The sequence below is a fragment of the Anser cygnoides genome, chromosome 11 (assembly GCF_040182565.1).
Source record: "Anser cygnoides isolate HZ-2024a breed goose chromosome 11, Taihu_goose_T2T_genome, whole genome shotgun sequence".
NCBI classification, from domain to species: domain Eukaryota; kingdom Metazoa; phylum Chordata; class Aves; order Anseriformes; family Anatidae; genus Anser; species Anser cygnoides.
Genome location: NC_089883.1, coordinates 6,647,998 through 6,667,436, shown reverse-complemented (window position 1 = coordinate 6,667,436; position 19,439 = coordinate 6,647,998). Strand labels below are relative to the sequence as shown.

The following is a 19,439-nucleotide window of genomic DNA, read 5'->3' as shown; positions in this document are numbered from 1 at the left end:
TTTTCAAGAACATGTTTAATGATGGCAGTTTCTACTGAAACATGAGATGTCCATTCAAACTTGTCCTACCATTTTTTCTTAAAAAAAAAGAGGAAAAAAAGCTTTGGTCACAATGACAAATTATCCTATACATATTTTAAAACAAAGTTCAAGCAATTACACAAACAAAACGCATGGTCCTGATAACTCCTCACACAAAACCTGCAGCAGCAGAAACACATCTAACAAAAGAAATAAAACCTTAACAACTATAACATGCCATCCTGCAGAGATTATACCATGTACAGTGATTTAGAGGGAACAGTTTGGAACAAAACATTCAAATGCATTAGCTCTTGTGTGTTCATTAGACTTCCACAAGTCATTTTGGGCTTATGATAAGCATTGACCTGTGTACAAGTTAGTGTGCTGAACAAGTGCTTGCAATCATCTCTACACCGTCAAGGGGGAAAAAAAGCACAAAGCTACATGTGCACTTCTGCCTTAATTCTGCAGGCAAGCATGGCACGCTAACTTCTGGCTTCTCAAATGTAACCTCCACTGCCAGGGCTGTTGGAGTAAAGAAGGTGCGACTCTGCGCAGGGCTTTTCTCCACAGCACAGCATGCACAAAGAGGAAAGCTGCTAATTTGCTTGCTCTGTTTGCCTCTGCTACTAGTCAGTGGATTTTGTAAGCAGCGAGTGAGCTGCAGGCGAACATCTATAATAATGTTTCTCTTTTCATTTTCTGTAACAAAAAAAATGCCTTTAAAAATGCTCTTGAACAAAGAAAGCTTGGCTAAGCAACACAAAATAGCAGCAAATACTAAGACATTACAATCACAATCAGATTAAATCTGCAGTGTAAAATACACAAACGTTAAGGTAAAACATTCATGTAGTGGTTAATGGCTATTTCTTCTCTGATAAAGTCCTAGACCTACCTGAACAAAACAGTCCAAATTATTAAAATTATGTTTTAAACTAATTCCTACCATTAAAAAAATATTCATATATATACTATTAGATGAGTCACATCAAGTGCTCTTAAAATCTTAACTAAATATAACTATAGAATATTTAACTAGACACTTTAAATCACATACAGCAACTTTTGTAGAGGTAAACATTGCCTCACATTTGCAACAGCAATTGAGTATCAAACAAAGCATTCAGGTTATGTGCATGACCATGAGCAACTGGTGAGGTTGGCCTTTTATTTCCACCGGGCAGCTGCTGCTTCCTCCCAAGCACTCGATAGTTTATGGTGCAGGGGCTGGGACCCCCGAGGAGCCAGTTGGGCAGCTCCATCCTCCAACAGCTCACGTACTTGATCCCCATCCACCAGTGAGACTCGGCCACGTTACAGAATCAGGGATTTTCAGCCACAAGCAAGCAGAGCAGATGTTCTTTGCCCGTGTAACTCAGCAGGTAACCTGAAGTTGGTGGAAAATCTCATTTTAAGAACTGGCTTACCCTTGGAAAGAAGTACCCTTCTATGCATCTTTACCTCTCAGTTCTCTCCTATGTAACTTGGTCTTGCCTCTCATGCAAAGAGGCTTTATCCCCTCTCTCCCCACCTCTTCTGGAATGCCTGGTGCTCAGCTGAATGCCTTTGGCAGAAGTGTGGGCATGAACACGTTGCTGTGGTGTCTGCTCAGGCAGCACAGCCACCTCGCTCCATCACCTGCAAATGCTAACAGGAGCTTCTAACCCAGCCTTCCTCTCAGCATCGCCACTTCTTTGACTTCAAAAGGCCTGTCTTCAGATCAGTTCCTGATCTTCAAAGTACTTCGGTCCTGAAGGAATGCAGTATTTCCTACAGAATCATCCAGCCTAAATCTGAAACCTGTTTCACCAAGGTGGGGAAAAGATCCCCAGCTTTCATCTCAACCTGCAGCGTCGTTCAACCTACTGGTCCCTGCAACTTCTACCAGCCAGGAGACAACCTGCTCGGCCCCAACATCAGTTCTTCCACTCTCACCGTAATAGTTGACATGTTAAATATTGCTTAGTAACAGTAATGTGGAATGACTCAAATTCATTCCATGAATGAAAATAACAAAGCATTTTTATATTGTCTTGATGACTAACATTAACACAACAGTCTGCTGTGGGATTTTTCCATCCTGGCTGAGAGAGCTGTTTGCAAAGCCTTTGCTGAGTCACAGTTAGGGAAAGCAAGTGATGTTTTGGGAGCTGCTCTAAGGAAAGCACAAGGATGCTGGGGAAAAAAAATTCCCTTCACCTCCTTTTACTGACTGCAGGGCCCAAGGGAACCGTGCAGAACTAGCGTAGGTTGTGGTATCATGACGAAGCAGTTCAGTGTTCTCAGCAACACTCAGATTGCAAAAAGGGAAAAAAAAAAAAAAAGGCGACTCACTGCAGTCTCCTTGAAGGGTTGTAACTGTAGGAGGTCAAGCAAACAGTGGGACAACCCTAAAAGAGTTAGAAAATGCACAGTCCCGACAAAAAGTTTCAGCCAGCTTCAAACCCAAAGTAAAAAGGTGTTAAGGGGTACAGCAAACGGAGAGTAAACATGCCAAGGAGGAGTCTGAGCTGCATCTGTGGTTACTTTAAAGGAAAACCGCAAAGTAAAGAAACTAAACCAGTTAGGTCTGCCCTTTCTAATGACAGCCTGGAAAGTATACATGCTTGCGGTTTCCTAAACCAAATCCATCCAGATGCAGCTATCTAATTCTCGTAATGCCATCCCACAGCTCTGACCTCTGCAGCACGAAGCATAGCAGGGAGTAATGGTTAAAAATGCATCCTTGAGTTTAATGGGATTTGTCAAGCAGGTGGTAGGGGAAAACTTCCAGTTTGATACAGATTAAGATCACTTACACAAAGCTTCCATGAAGAGTAAGTAGTGTTCTTTCTGCAATCTAATCATTTCACACGAGGACTTACTTTGCTTAGAAAAAAAGTAATATAGATGATTGGTAGACAAGTTACAGTGAGCACAGGACACAGAGCAGTACAAAACGCCTTTAGTCCCTGTGGAAGGGCAGAAAATTACAAAAATATATCTTCTTTAATCCAAGACTGTTGTGGTTTAGGGCATGCCTGATTCTTCCTATTTCCCTGTGGTCTCATTTATTGGAGTTGGTCTGGTCAGAGCTCCTTGGGACAATGAGAATGTCATTATGAAAGCTTAGTGCAATAGTTTTTTTAAAAAAAATCAGTAGCAAGTCAAGAAAATGTTATGCATAAGTCAACCTTTCACCCCCTTCCCCCAAAAATCCTACACTAAACATAGTGTGGTATTTCACCATGGCTTACTTACATTTTTATCACCTCAAGCCATAAGACACTTCTGTAAGGCCCAGAATAAAATATATCCTTCCTAATTTTTAAACACATGACCTGTTTTACAGCGACCAAAGTTTAACAGTGACTGAAGTACTGAATTGGGGTTTTAGAAAATAAGTCCTTGGGGCAGCTTGATTCAATCTTCCTTTTCTTTCTTCTGCAAAATTTATTTAAACCATAATGAGCTGCAAGTCAGTACACGGGGCTGCACCTTGTCATGCTTTAGTGACACAGCAGTCCTCTTAAGCAAGAGACAGATGAGTTTGCAAGGAGGAACTCCAGTCATTCCAACATAGTAGTTGAGAAACCAGGAAACCAAATGGCAATGTTTTGATCAGAAGATCCATAGCCTGCTGTACGAACAGCACCTCGAGGAGGTGAGGCTTGGTTTGGTTTTAACGCTGCAGAGATGAAAGCCTCCCCTTTCACAGTTATGGCTTCAGCAGGTCCCTCGAGAGCAGAATGACATCTGGCAGGGCACCAGTGCTCCACACAAATGCTCTACCTGGAAAGCAGGAAGAATTAGTACAGTTGCAGAAGACTGGCAATTAAATAGCTGACAGACAGAGATGAGAACTGATGTGCACAGTGGGGAAAAAAAAAACAAAGTCACAAAGGCAGTGTTATTTGCTCTGATTGCTATCAGTTCCCTCCAGCAGCTGATTTCCATGGTGACACTGGACACAGAGATGAGGTTATTGCTATGCCAGGAGAAGCTAGACCAAGCAAAGAAAAAAGTAGTTAAATCAGACAAAGCCCAGATGCTGAGAGGTCCTGTGGCCAGCCACTGTACAGACTAGAGAAGGGAGTGTGCACACAGGAGGGGGGCACTGCAGGGACATCGCATCTCAGATCCCACAGCAATCCAGCCCCTTACTAACCAAGGCATGTGGACTGTCTTCCTTGCAATGGCTTCTCTTCCAGACACACTATTGTTTTGATTGCTTCAGAGTTTTTTTTTTTAAAAAAAAAGTCTTAATAGGAACTTCTTATACTCTGGTGAATGTGGCAAACATCCTTGCGTAGGACCTCACTGCCTGTGTATAGTCTGAACTAGCCACCAGGACGTGGTGTGCTCTGTAACAAACGGCATAGCAGAATGAAGAAAGAAACCGCCCTTCAAAAAACGACACAAACTGCTTTTTGACCGTGTCTCTTCTCCCCTGCTGCAGATCCCCAGGAAATCATAAACAGCAACACCAAAGCTTTGGCAATTTGCTGTATTTATAGCGAGCGGCTGACTGAGTTAGTGATTTGCACCCCCTTCAGATGAGGATAAATGATACCCCTCCATTTATACACAACCTGTCACTGCTGGCGGCTGGGAGAAAAAAATTAAGCTGCTACAAACCCCAGCGCAATTCACCTAGCATCATCCAGAAAGGCCTGCGGCTTCCACTTGCCAAAAATCCATTACAGCTGCTCCCTCAGGAGTATACACCTTGCTTTAACAAGCAGACAATGCCCTGCTCCATTCAGAGCTGCACATGCAGTTAGGATCTGGAAAGGACGTCTTCAAAGAGAAGACGCCAATATTGTAACTCGTATTTCACAGAGAGTCTCCCAAAAGACTCCCGCACATCAAAGGCTGAGCCCTGCAACTGTGATGGAGGTGTAGTCACAGGGTTCAGTGCTATAGGTGCCTGAAAAGGGGGGAATCCAAAATGCATTGCACCAGCCCTTAGATGTGGTACTACTTTACAATGTTCTGCAAGCTCTCAGAAGCCCTTTATTCCAATGATGGCTGAGTAAATGTTATTGTCCTCTTCCCTCTGCCTGCCACCGCTCCTTCCCCATAAATCTCTTGGCTTTCAAGAGATCTTTGGAAGATACATTCCTAAAATGCTTCTGTGTTTTGCTGGTGGTGCTGCTGCTGGAAAGCAACATGACAATCCATGTGGAAAACAAGCTGAGGAATTTCACTTAGCTGACAGGAAGGACAGAGGCCTCAATCCGCCCCAAGAAAAACTTGTGGCTTTCTTTCAGTTCTTATTTAGAAGTCTGACATCTGGGTTGGGAAAATTCCAGCTCTGGTATTTAAATTCCGAGCTCTTCCTCAACTCACGTGGCACAGCTCACCCTGGACTCAGTGCTCTGCAGGGACAGTTGTGAAATTGGCCCAACGGGTGTAGTGAGAGCAGAATGCACTGCCCCAGCCAGCCGTGCTTCAGCAGGGACAGGAGACACCGGGAGCCCAGACAACTGAAGTGCTTTCAAAGCCTCTCATGTACAAGGCACCACAGAATTTATTCAGGGCTTGTTTTTCATTTTCTATTGAAGCTGACAAGAAATCCCCCAATGAGCTACAGTAGAGTTAATAAGCTTAATAACCTAACAATTGTAGTCACCTTTTCAGAAACTGCTTATTTCTGCAGCTGTTTTAATTTCTTTTTCTCGTATTATGTGGACTCTGCTTATATTGTGATGGGGGGATGGATGCTAGCACCAGTTTGCTGGGGGTGTTTGCCTTCACTTCACTTCCTGAGTACCATGCAGTGCCAGCTCTGATCAATCACTGGTTTAGCACCAGCAGGTAGCAGACCGTGAAACCTGTGCAACTTTCTTTCAGGACGGCGAGAGAAAAGTGCTAAAGTAGAAAACAGGAGAAGAGTTTTAAAATCAAGATCTATTGGTGGGATGACAGAGCACACTTGGAGGATGGGATTTAGCTTTCCATCTAACTCATTTTCCAAGATGCGCAGCAAGTGTAATCCCATCATAAAACATGAAAAAATACCCGACAGCTGGAGAGTGATGGCCAGTTCACATCGTCCAAAACCAATCAGACAGGGATATTGTCCAAAATCAGTCGGACAGGGATACCCTTGTCCTTCAGCGCAGACTGAATTGGTGATCAATAAGCAAAGAATCTGTATTCAATTTGCTTTCTTAGTATAGCTCTATAATAACTTTAGAATAATTCCTCAACTTTTTTATCCTAATGCCTCTTCCGAAACCAGAGCAAATACATAGAAAACCAACCTCCATGTTGAAAAACTATTCCCATGAAGCTTTTCAAGAAGGCGTTAATATCAAAGTGATTTGGCACCTTTGCTCTGTGACAATATCTGATTTACGCTTTCAGCCTCTTGTCACACAGAAATTGTGCTCTCGGGATTAGAAAAGCCATTGACAGAACCGTTTCCCTGAGACTGCAGTGAGATTGCAAAAGGGGCATCTAACCCGGCACACGCAAGCTCCTCTGTTCGTCAGAGACAGGCAGAGGGTGTCTTTTGCATCCCCAGAAAGGACTGTGTTTGGTTAAGATTTTGAAGTGACTCATTAGCCAGCTTTATGGAGGGAAGTGGTTATTCCTCGTTGCTCCACAAACCGAGGGGGGGTGGATCTAGTGGGAGCCTAAAACCTTAAAGTCTCCCGAAATAAATGTGACAACCTTCACCCAGCAGCCCACTTTACGCTGCCTGCTGTTCTCTGATGCCTCGCGTAAGGCTGGAAACAAATACATGCAAGGAAGGAAAATTAACTGCACGAGAACAATTGGAGAGGTATATGTGCGGCTTCCCCCCTGGTGCTGCTAGACGCCAACTGCCTTTTAATTAGTGCTGTTTGCATCGTGTGGGGGAGATGGCACAGAATCTTAATTACTCCCCCAAACACAAGTACTAGCATCAGTGCAGACCTTTCAACAAGGCGGGGGACCCCAGAAAAACCAGCCCAGTGTCTACCCACGTAATCCTCAGCAAAGACTGGTGCTACAAACTCAAAGACTCTCTCCGAGCTGTGTATCAGTCAGAGCACTGTGCTGATATTGGGGTAACATACTTAGTATTTGTACAGGAGGCACCTAATGGCATGGTACTCCGAGGTCAGCTCTTCAGATTGCCAGCTCTTTCAGATATATTATTTTTCTTGCCCTGCTGGTGGCAGTCCTGTGGATCTGAAAGCACGTAGCTGTCTTACAGCCCATGTGAGTAACACTTAAGCTGAATAATGCTCGTAGTGTCACAGCCAAGATGGCCCTACTGCATCAGGTTTTGGCAAACTCATTCCCTTTCCACTGAACTCTCAAGTTTTCCCAGAAGTGTGTATTTCAAAAATACTTCTGGTGCTTTCTTAGTGGAAAGCACTGTGCAAAGACAATTGCAAGTCACAGCTTTCTGGAGAATGGATGATTTTTCCCATAGTTTCACAGCCTTAAATCAACAATGAACAGCTCAAAAAGACTACAGCTAATTTCACATGATATTCTGGAGCCAGGGAGACTGAAAATTATAGGTCTCAGTCTACAGAAAGTTGGCTTCTGCTGTAGGTATGACAGCACATATGTTACAGGATTGAATGATGCGTAGTCCAGCCAATAAGCTTATCTTTCACTACCAGTGTCTCACAAAGAAATAATTAAAAAAAATCAGAATGACAACTCTTGGTCAGCCATGGCACTGCACCAATGGATCCTTACCTTAGCACAGGGCTGCACGAGGTCTGGCCTCTCTGAAAGCAACCCCAGTAACAGTACAGTCACCGAAGCACTGTGTATGAAGCAGCACCTTGCCAAAATCCCCATGCCAAGAGTTAGTAACACAGACGGGCCAGAAGTCTGTCGTACCACAGACGAAGTGAGCACTGCTGCTAGGAGGCTGATCGAATAAACCCAAACAGCCGCTGATACTGACTGCTGGCAGGGAGGCACCTTCATCTGAATACAAAACTGAACACAAAAAAAAAGACACCACAGTATTTTCTAGCCTGTGGGTACCTTCCAGGAGGCACCTGTCACTCCTCTGTCCCCTTCACAACTGCTTCCAGGTTGCTGCAGCTCATTACACGCTGCTTTAGTTTAGCTAACAAGCTGAAACAGCAGTATCATCCTATTCCTTATGCATCAGCCCTAGTGACACCTCTGCAAGCTCACCTGATGCGTCTGCATTTTTTTTTTCTTTGAGATAATAGAGAGGAAGCAGTTTTCCTGATGCAGCAATTAGCAAAGGCTCCCTTAGAACTGTAGACTCTTGCTGAACATCCAAAACAACCCTATCACTCTAGTCGTGTGGCTACCTGCATGCATTTACAACTCCTGTTAACAACAGAGAAATGAAGATACCTCTCCTTACGCTGTCTTGCTGGAATCTGCCTCCAGCTGCAAGAAACAAAGGAAGCCTTAGGTGGCACAGGGTAGCTATTTTTCTTCAAGGGGGCGAGGGGATCCCACTTTCTACTATGTCTTCCGGTAATTCACCAACGTACTGAGGGCACATGTGAGACGCTTGCTTCCCATCTCAACACGAGTGCCTACAAAGAACCTCTTGACTGGTTTACTGGGGCTGTCGGTGGTCAAACTCAGCAATTCAAATTTGCAAAGAAGAGCCTTTACGGGTGACAGGAGCCATTTAGTGATGCACTCTCTGAGAGGCACAGAGGGAGCAGGTAGCTTGATACCTTTTACGGCAAATGTATCCTCAAAGAAGCTTTCCTATGCTCAGTTCTGCAAAGGGGATGTCTGTAAAATAATATTCCCCTCTACAATGAGGTAGCTCTGTTTGAGCTAAAAACTCTACGCCTATTACAGCAAGGATTTCAGAAAACGTGGAATTTAATAGCTGTTGTACAGTGGTGGAAAGGAGGAACTCCCACAGATGAAGAGAGGACAGGCTGGCTAAAAATCAAAACCCCCTATTGTTTCTGAACAGAGCATCACACGAGGTGAAGAGCCGTTTGTACAGCTAAGGAACCCACGAAGACTGAATAGCTTTTTGGGAGAGCATCAGTCCAGCATGTGCTCCAGGGGAGCAGGCAGATAATATGACTTCAGCTCTCATGAGTCAGACGTTTTCCAGCAAGCTCTCCTTTGTTCATCCAGTATTTTACTATTGGACATGTTATCCCGAAGCAGTGCCATGATTGATAGCCTTCTGTTCTCTGTCTTTGGAAAATCCCTCTGATCTCGCTACCAGAAGTTCATAGAGAAAGTACTGAGTTATTTCCACTTAGCTAAGAGAAAGAGGGGCTGGAGAAACAGGCTGGTAAAGTAGGTCATGGTGAGACAGATCTATTCAGGTTTAACAAAGCCCAGGCCCAACAAGCTGCCTTGAAATGGCACAACCTGAAATTATTAGTGTAAATACAGGACAGCTACAGAGAATGGCAACAGGTAGGCAAGGACTGACAGGCGCCTTCTAATTCAGGAATTAATTATTTACGCATAATGGCACAACTCACACCCTTCATTGTTTCACAGCTTCTAACTTTTTTATAGAAATAATGCAGTTATTTTGAAGGTGACCAGCAGAGCATGTGCCAGTGTGTGTTTTAGATGCTGGCATGTAAGTGCTCAGAACACATTATGTCGTTCCCCCCTTCCAAAGTTGAGATGGGCAACATGAGTAAAGCCTGTAAACTCTCCAGTTAGGACTTGTCAAGATCTGCATTTTTATAATTAGAAGAGCTTATTTCAGCCAAAGAGAGACAGATTTTTAGAGTAGGCCATATTTGGATGAGAATGCAACTCGAGTGCTGTAGATGGTTTGATGCAAATAAAAATAAGAGGTGCAGATACCCTCGTGCCATAAATCAACGTGCGGCATCTCCATGTGCTGAATGGTTGCTATAAATCTCCGGCCCAGAATAGGCACCCAAAAGCTTGGGTTGTCACACCACTTCTGTCTTAAAAGAGCAAACACATTTAGTGAAAGTTCGTTACTAAGGGATAACGGCTAATATTAGCGAGGGCCTACAATCCTTTCTTTGTTACAGAACACGACAGCACATCCAAACCCAGAGGTCAGTGCAGATTTGCCACTATTTCCCTCTCCAGCTTCCTGCAATGGCAGCACCTGGCAAAGCAGCCCCTGACACAGAGTTCTCCGTCTAGAGCATGTGTAGGCACTGAGGAATGATTGCCAACAACTGCCTAAGAGGGGAAGTTCAGTCTGTTAAACCCCGTTAGCTATCTGGGGCATGTGTATCCTATTGTGCTGCTCTGCAAAGCAAAGCAGAGGGCACAGTGAGCCTAGGGGGAGTGATATGGTTATTATAAGAGCAGGAGAGTACAGAGCAGATGTATGCTGAGAAACCAGGCACAGGAGCTGTAAAGGAGAGTGATGAGGCTTGGGCAAAGTGAATGGGAGACCATGACTGCCTCATCTCTGTCAAGTAGGCCCAGCAGAGAAGAAAGCTGTCTTTCCTAATAAGAGCTCAGTGAGCAAGCCTAACTGGACAGGCTCGCAGCAGTACCTGTATTTCACATCAAACACTGTTGAGTCTTCGTCCTCATCGTCTTCTTCGTTCAGAGGAGCCATTTCTACCCGCTCAGCTGGAGTGGTGATAATGTCATACTTCCTGGTCTTCTTAATCCTCTTGCCAGACCTGAAACACAAAGACGGGGAGGGAAGGATCACGTTTATACAGTATTCCTTAAAGAAGCTAAAGCTGTCCCCTACAGACGCGACCCACTGACAACGAATCACTGGCCTGTTTAAGACCTCCCCAGACACGAAGGCTGTGGAACCAGCCTGCGTCCCCTCCTGCTGCCTTTCCAGGGCCCCAATTTGTGCCTGTCAGCGTACAGAAGAGTTTCTTGTCAAGTGCAATCCAGATCAACGTCAGTCTTTTAGCTGCTGACAATTCAGAGATCCTTTGGCATCCAGGGCCAGCACAGAGCAGCAGCCCACCGCGTCCTCCTGCTGCCATGCTCAGGAAGCGAGAGACAGGCTTAATCAGCAGCCAATGGTTTAGTGAGCACGTTTAAATGAGAATGCTCAGGTTAAACCCTACTGAGATGAGGGAATGTTCTAGGCAGGACTATAAGGAGCAAAGGGGTGGTGATATTTGGGTACAGACAGCCTGTTCTTTTCCTTTCTTGGTATCAAGCCAAGCTCAAGGCTCCCACAGCAAAAACCTTTAGCCTTGTCTGAGAAGTTTTGTGCTCAGCGCTGTGCAAGCGCTATGAAAAATAATCAGCTATGATTTGAAGCTAACTGTACCTATCACCTCGCCTCCTGTACACAACAGCCTTGTGTTCCTTTGGAAATGGAGATACTCAAGTGCCTGCATGTCTCAGGGTTTTGTGAGATCTATTTTCTAATACTTACTTTAAATTAACAAATACTCGGTGCGTGCCTTTTCCACTAATTCTCCGCCTCTGACTTGAATTGTGCGAGTCCTTTCTACTTCACCTCCTCCTTTAATGCATATTAGGAGGGTCACACTGCTTACGCAGGAATCCAGTTTCATGATTATACATTAAAGAAGGTGTTGATGCGTACAGCTAGCCTTTGGGGAGGAAAGAGGATGTTTTTGGTTCACAAGCTGCAGAATTCCCCTTTAACCTTTCATAAAACAGAACTGGCAACTGCCAAGCATGGAAAGGGAGCTGTTGCAGGTACAAGCAAGCAGCCCCTAATTTCTGGTAATCACAACTACCGCTCAGAGCAGACAGCACGTCATGAGTGCACTTTCACTGTCAAAAAGTCTTGCCCTGGCACGTCACGCGAGGCGTGTTGGATTCAGCGCTGCCACTTTTGCACCAAGAACAGATGCCTTGTAACGAGCTAGCAGCAAGAACCAAGATGTAGGAATTACAAAGAGACTGGAACTCAAGACCTGTGTTTGCACCTGGTCCTACATCCACCAGAGCTGACCACAATGTCCTCTTCTGGGCTTATGGTAAAGGAGGTTTAAATCTGTGAATGCCAAGAGCTCTGATACGAGTCTCACTGCCTCTGCTTTTGGCTGCCAGTCCAAGGCTGAACAAACTGGTCCCAGCCCTTGGGAAGGAGCAGTTTGCATTTTCTCCCTGTTCTGAAGATGATAGTTGCGTTAAAAGCATGAAGACAGACGTCCCCTGTCACCTAATCTTTACAGCAATCTGTGCTGCTGTATCACACAGAGCACAGGGTGGTTTGTGCCATTACTGCTGTTGTTGAAACAAGCAATTTTATATCCAATACAGTAGGACTCTTAACCTAAACACTTGAAAATCCTTTTGAAAACACTTGTCTGTATTATTCAGCTTCTCAGCCAAGACCTAGCAGCAAAATGATGCAAGAAGGTCTCCATCTTACAAGTAATGCATTGCTTTTACAAGAAACATTTACTCATGCTGCGAAGCATAAACATACGCTAAAACCAACCGGTGTCTACCTGTCAGAACAAACAAAGCAGAGTTTTAGCTTTTTGCCTTGTATCTACGGTCTGCAGCGGGTTTCCATAGGTTCCCCTATTTAAGAGCCTAGCTGCATCAGGCCGAGAGACATCCTCCCTCATTCCCTTCATTAACAAAAACAACTTTATTCTACAGAGTTCGTCTTACAACCTTTATACTGCAGTGTTTGAGGCGATTACTGCAGAATTGCTATCTTTAGAAATGGCAAGATAGAGCCCTTCAGCCTCCAGCAATTAATTAGTCTATTTGGGCTACATTTTGAAGAGGACCTGGAGCAGAACTCGCTGCACAGTGATCTATTAATCCCCCACAGCCCTCACTTAACTGTAGCACTCGCTTAGAAAAGGGAAGGAGCTTATTTGGCTGTTTTTTGGCTAAGCTGCTACAATCGCTTCCTTGCGATAGGCAGGGCAAAAGGGTTTTTCCTTGCCTTTTCTTCCTCCATTAGCTCTATGCCATTTTACCTAGCTAATTTATCATTAATCTGCGCTTTTTAGCGGTCAGTTTTCTCTCACTTGCTCACTCGAACAACTCCCCTAGGCTTCATAAATACTCGAATCATTACCCAAGCTTACTTTAAAGGAAGGCCTCGGGAGCCTCCCCGTCCGCATGCAAAGTAAGCCTGCCTGCCACGAACCCGTCGCGCGTTAAAGCTGCCGACCCTCCGCAGGAGCCCTTTAATCATCGGCGACGGCAAGGCAAGAGGACCAGCACTTCGTCCAGCGGCTGGGAGCAGACGGTGGCTTTATTTGCAGCAGACAGCAGAGTCGGCAGAGCGCAGGAACCCCGGCATACAAATGGCTGGTGAACCGCCAGACCTCTCGGGCGGGAGCAGGCCGCGTTAGGCCTCGCGGGTATCGCGAGGATCTACGTCCCAGCCACGTCTGTTTGGCGGGGTCAGGTTTTTTTTAGGCAAACAAGAAGGGCTGGAAGCCGTGGTCAGAGGATGCCCCCTGCGTAATGACCAGCTGAAACGCCCTGACTGATTTAACTTGGGTAGGAACGACAGTGGGTGTTGCAGCACGAAAGCGGTCTTCCACTTAAAAATGGGGGGAGAAGTTAGCTGTAGCCAGCAACGTCAGCCTTTTACCTCAGGTAAGATACTGCTCCCACCAAGACCAACAGACCGCAGACTTACTGAGCACAAAGCCTAACGGGGAGGGAATGCCAGGTAACTGGTCGGACTCGAGGCGGGGGCCTGCTTCCAGGTGTCCCCGAGCTGTTGTCCTTGTGCATTCGCACTCCCCCTGGGCCTGACCGCCTCCGGCACTGCGCACCATGCCAGCATCTGCCCTGTAAGAGCCGTATTCCCTCTCCGTGCAGCGAGGGGAAGGCTGGCAGGCAAGGATGGGCTGGGGCAGAACGCTGACTTTGTGCCTCTATTTTGTCTTGGGGCTGTTTTGGTCAAGCACCAGTCACATGCAGACCTCCAGCCTCCTTTCCGAGGCATCATGTGCTAGGGTAAGCGCCCAAGCCAATTCACTAGTTCGTTGTGTTATTTACGCCTCTGATCTATTTTAGTCGAGGACCCTGATTTTCAAAGATAATGCTTTTCTTGACACGCAGAGAGAGGTCTCTGTGCTCCTCATCTGGCCTTACGCTTCCTGCCAATAGCTGCAGCGGTACGGGACTGTTCCTGGGGGAAACACAGCTATCCCTTCTTATAAGATGTTTATTGGAAGTCTAATTAAGCCAGCTCCAACCTTCCTCCTAGAATTGCAGCAATGCTGTATTGGGAATGGAATTGGGGCCAGTTTATTTGCTGTAAATGGGCTCCCTCAGCAGCTAAAAAAAAAATATATATATATATATGTATGGAAATACAAACCTGGGGAAACTCCAGGCTTATTACTGGCTGATGAATGAGATCGGTGGTATTTCATTACTTTGATCTGTCTGGGTACCTCTGCTCTCTGGGTGGTGCTGCACTTACTGAAGTTAAACCACGAAGGTAAGTCCTCACATGCCTTCAGGATACACGTTTTTGCTGTAGCAAACTGAAGACACTTTTCTTCTAGCAAAGTCCTTGAGATGGAATATATGTGGCCCCAAAAGCAGAGGAACCCACTTGCTTAACTGCATGGCCCGTAAGAGGAATCAGATAGCTGCTGGGAATAACTTCAGGAACATCTAAATGAGATATTGTTGTGGTTCGATGAAGCACCGATGCCTGAAAGTGCTTAAAATACAGCGACTCCCATCCGGTGGTCAGTGCTCGTGTCCGTGTGCACTTGCAAACACTACTACAGCCTGCTGAGATATGCTCGAGAACTAGCCTTGTTTTACAGGACAGAGCTACCGAAACTGTACGATCCACCTAAACTCTTTAAGCCAGTGAATCCTCGAACAAGAAACAGAACTCGTTCTGTTGCAACTGCACACATCAGAGCTGTGAAGAGCCCAAGACAGTATTAAGTAGAACCCCCTCTTCCTTCCTTCTGCCAATTTGCTGTCACGCTTAGATCAAGTCTTCCCAGAGACAGGACCCCTGACACCCAGGACAAGCGTCCCATTTGTCATTCTTCTCCCTGTGGCCCTCACTAAACTCCACGCAGCTTAAACAAAGCTTTCAGTGTGGGGTCACAAGTCTGTGTTTGGGGTTTTCCTTTTTCCTCCATTTACAGTCATTTTAATGGTGTAGATTTCTTTCCTGTCCCTGACAGAGGTCTCTTCTTTGCTGGAGTACTCTAACTGGTTATAATACAATTAGTTTTAAATCAGTCAAACTCGTTGGGGTTAAGCCTTGGACAGCCCAGAGCAATTGCCCAGCTTTTAGAACAATGGGTCTTGTATCCTACGATCATATGCCTGAACCTCTCTCCTCAATCTCCGTAATTTATACCAGTTTTACAATTACTGGAAAACCAAGCTCAAAGTGGTGTGTGCGGAAGGAATCCAAATGAAATAAGGAGCAATGTAACAAAGCAGCGAGTAACAAAATGTACAGGTAGCTTTTCTCTAAAATTGCAGGTAAGTAGCAGCCATTTCAAACATGGGTTTTGTTCATTCAAGGGCAGGTCAAGACACATAGCAAACATTATCACAGACAGTTTTCTGCAATAAAGCTTTGGGTTGCTTTCAGCTGGCACATTTGAGCAGACCTAACTTCTCCAGTTTCCCAGAAGGCATATGGTCGACAGCACATATAGCCACATCTGAAAAATTATGTTTCCTGGGAGCTGATCCCAAGAATTGTATTACAATGAAATGAACTGAGCTGCACCACGATAGAAAAATATGGCAGAATATGGGGTTGGAAAGCCAAGAATCAAAAACACACATCAAAGAGTCCAATTTAACCGCAGGAACTACTCATAAGCTGTTTCAATAAACTGTGTTTCTTGGTAATGCAACTTACTCAACTCTATTTGATTGAGGATAACACGAAATTTGGTCTGTTGTTGAAAGGGTTTTGGTTGGAGAGCATGCAGTACCAAGGGATATAGGAAGAATGTCCTGAACTGATTTTGCAAGAAAAAAAAAGTAATGTATAATTACTGTAGCTAATCAGGCCTTGCCACATACGGACAAGTAGCAGGCCTTTCTGGTCTCTCATAGCCACAGACAGAAAGGAAATTCAGATCATTTTGGGTAATACCACATTCTGAGTCACAGGACCATCAGCTGGATTCAGGGCATAACGCTCCCAAATGGAGCAACCAGGAATCCCTGAAACATTGTCTTACCAACAGAGCTGGAAAGCTAGAGAAATAAACCTGTCCCTGCACTAACAACAACAAAAAGTAATATACACATCTAAATATATAAAAACGAAATGTATAAAAAGCAAATCCAATACCAGTGACAAATATCTGGCCACTCAATAGTTCATTTCATCTCTACAATCCATATCTAAAAGGATAATTCACTTCCAGCAATCAAAAGCAATTTCACAGTGAAGGTTTCATCAACGATTGGATTCTAGCATAATCTCTTTAATAGGAATCCATGACACTTCAAAAAAAAAAAAGAAAAACCAATGTTTTTGACTAAGTATCAACAAAGCTCTGATTCTGATGGAGAAAAGCTTTACGTGTACTGAGGGTAAATCCTTTATCTCTTCGGCAACAGAATCTCCTCCAATCTGTCTTGTCAGCTACAAGTGTGACATGGTACAAACATACCTGTTGGTATTTTTGTCTCATTTCCCAACTGGGATAATTGTTTACAAACAAATGCTCTGACAGATAAAGAAATGTTCTCTGAAGCCGAAAGCTCCGAAAGCTTCATTTCTTGCAGGTTGTACTAAAGATACAGGAGAGATCTCAGAGGGATTTTTTTTAAACGTATCTAAAATGCTGCATTAATTCTGACTAGTTGTATAACGACGACTTTGGCATAGGATAATTCATCTATCATTCCCAAGGTGACTTTAACATGGACCTATTTTTGCTGATTAGGGTATATGAAAGGTCTTTAAAGGCTATCAGTTTGCATTCTTTGGCTAGAAATAATCAGGTTTATGCCAGGTCCTTGATACAAGGTCTTGCTTTACATCCAGAAGAAACTGAGGCAGAGGGTATAAAGTCTCCAAGATCAGAAAAAACTGGGGCTAGAAACTTATGCCTTTCATTCTGCACTTACCTATAGACTTGCTAATTCTAATGTTTGTCTGTGACAACTGGATGAGTCTGGAAAGTGGTTGATACTGATTAAAATAATTCTCTTCAATATTTTACTTGCTTCTCCTGAACCGCCTTGCTTTAATGAGCAAATTTACTTGCATAGTCTTTTGCCAGCTACTGAAATACATAAAAGGAATTTAGTTAAATGTCAATTTCTTTAGAAAAATATCAGTTCTCATCATTTCAGTCTCTTAAGTCTGCATTTTATAATACTACTGTTATGAACACTGCCATTCCTAACACGGAATTAATTCAGGAACAGAAGAAGCAGAGAATTCAGCTGCAGCCACCAGGTAAATACAAAGGAGGTGCTGGAAAACAGAACAAGGAAGAATTTGCAAACTCCACTTGTTCAACCACTTCTGTCACCTGCAACGTGGCGCACACCTCCTCCCAGCCCTGCTTCCTGGAGAGCGAGCTGCTCCAACTTTCCAGGCTCTTTCCTGCTGCCCATACCTAGAAGTCAGATCGCTGTTAACTTCTGAAAGTGTGTAATCTTCCACGGCAAAGTTAGGCACAAACAGGCAACAACTTTGTTTGTAAACTGCAAAACGGGAACAGCTTTTAGCACAGCATGGGGACTCTCACCACTACCCTGAGATAAATAATAATTAACACTAACAGTGCCAAATGGAGCTTTAATATACGTTTTTCTTCTGCTTCAGCAACAAGCCAACAGGAAGACTGGTTTTTTGAAGTAATTGAGTTTAATTTGTTCATGTTCCTCGCAGCGGGAGGTGTTCCACGAGTTTCAAGGGCTGCCAGCATAACTCATAACTCAGGCGCACACCAGCACCAACCCACTTGAGCAGCGCGGCTGAACTGGACTGCTCTGGTTACGCCACGCTAAGAGGACAAGATACGCGCACCAAGCAGATGCAAAGCTCTGCCAGGCTTCCTGCTGCTCACCCACACCTCTCTCAGCTCTGCGAGCTGCTCGAATTTTCTCCCCTTTTGCAATGGGAGTGGGAGCTGGCCTCCGTCAGCGACCTACCCAAACACCAAGGAGTTTGGTTACAGAGCGCTGAGCATCATTCCAGTCAAAGTGCTTTTATCTTCTGAATCATCTACTTTTGGTTATGTTGGACCTCCGCAAACCAAGTCTATCTGCTTAAGCTTAACTTAAAGGGAAAAAAAAGGCTGTCTTCTATACCCAGCATGGGTTCAAGACCAGCAACACCTGCATTACCCCATCGGTGTGCACAAGACACAGTAGTTGAGGCTGGAAGCCACCCCCCAGGTCACCTTGTGCCAGCCCTGCCCAAGCAGGGTCACCGCGACCACCTCCAGGGACGGGGACTCCGCAGCCTCCCTGGTCGCTCCTCCAGCGAGCGACCACTTTCACAACCGGGGAAAATGTTTCCTTACGTTCGGGTGGAATTTCCTGTGTTTATGCTTGCGCTCGGTCTGTGTCCTGTCCGATCTGCGGGCACCGCTGGGATGAGCCTGGTTATTTCTCCTCTGTTCCAGGTATCTAAATGCTAAAAAACCCCAACCTCGGCTTGTTCAGGCTACACAACCCCAGCACTTGGGCTCTCCTCCTGCCATCCCTCACCCACCGTGGGGGCCCTGGCCCGAAAACCCCTTATTCCTGCCACAGCATTTCATTTATTCTACAGCAGAGCGGTGGAAATCGCAGGGAAATTCATAACTTTGAGGACCGGGGAGGCATTTCGAGGACCGCAGCTCCTCGGAAGATGCGTAAGCCTCGTCTTTTAGCCAAGATCAGCCTTTAGCGAGCTTCTTAATCACCGAGCAGCCCCGCAAAAAGCCCGGGGGTGGGCAGCGGGAGCCCAGGGGCCCCGGGAGGCACCTGCCGGCCCTACCTGAAGACGCGGAGCAGGAGGCAGGCGATGAGGGCGGCGGTGAGGCCGCAGGCCCCGATGACGGCGGCTTTCAGCGCCGAGAGGTCTCGGAGCAGCGCGGGCACGGGGCTGAGCAGGGCCCCGCTGTGGTTACCGGCGGCAACGGGGGGGGGCTCGGCGGGCACACGGCTGCCGTTCACCGGCCCTGCCGCTTCTGCTGCTGCTGCTGCTGGAGGCTCCTGGCTGCCTCGGGAGGCAGGAGGCAGGAGGAGGAGGAGGAGAGGGAGGGAGGCCGAGAGCAGCAGCGGCAGCCCCGGGGAGCGCATCCTGCCCGGCTCCGGCCGCCACAGCGCCGAGCCCCGGAAGGTTTCGGCGGCCCCGGCCCCGGTCCCGGCCCTGCCTCCCCGAGAGGCGCCGCCTCCAGTGCGGGGAGGCGCCGGGTCCTGGCCGGCCTCCCCCGGCCTCAGGTGGCCGCAGCCTCCCGTTGCCGGCCTGCCCCGGCTGCCTCCTCTGTCCCCCACCTCCTCCCCCGGCTGCCCGTGTCCCCCCCAAACCCACGCGAGGAGCCCGCACACGTTGTGTCCCCCCCACCCCA

The 19,439-nt window shown here is 46.0% G+C and overlaps 1 protein-coding gene across 3 annotated transcripts; it reads right to left on the bottom strand.

The window, feature by feature from the left end:
• FAM174B (family with sequence similarity 174 member B) lies at nucleotides 1-19,306 on the bottom strand. 3 transcript variants are annotated; one of them, XR_007166165.2, is made up of 4 exons: nucleotides 18,866-19,281; nucleotides 10,485-10,616; nucleotides 3,268-3,798; nucleotides 1-1,414 (listed from the first exon to the last, which is right to left on the bottom strand). XR_007166165.2 is itself a non-coding variant. In XM_048071967.2 (3 exons), exons 1-3 carry the CDS (start codon nucleotides 19,168-19,170, stop codon nucleotides 1,360-1,362), a joined length of 492 nt encoding a protein of 163 aa, XP_047927924.1. In that variant the 5' UTR covers nucleotides 19,171-19,306; the 3' UTR covers nucleotides 1-1,359. The 3 variants fall into 3 exon arrangements, 2 of the variants coding, with proteins under 2 accessions (XP_047927924.1, XP_013037276.2); XM_048071967.2 differs by lacking the exon at nucleotides 3,268-3,798 and having other exon boundaries at nucleotides 18,866-19,306; XM_013181822.3 differs by having other exon boundaries at nucleotides 1-3,798.
• Nucleotides 19,307-19,439: the final 133 nt, after the last annotated feature.

Excerpts from the sequence above, each read along its gene's own strand:
- FAM174B (XM_048071967.2), bottom strand. The coding sequence starts at position 19,170 with ATGCGCTCCCCGGGGCTGCCGCTGCTGCTCTCGGCCTCCCTCCCTCTC. Across the intron at positions 10,617-18,865 it reads CTCCTGCTCCGCGTCTTCAG|GTCTGGCAAGAGGATTAAGA; the intron begins GTAGGGCCGGCA and ends TTTGTGTTTCAG. Across the intron at positions 1,415-10,484 it reads GTGTTTGATGTGAAATACAG|GTTACCTGCTGAGTTACACG; the intron begins GTACTGCTGCGA and ends CACCAACTTCAG.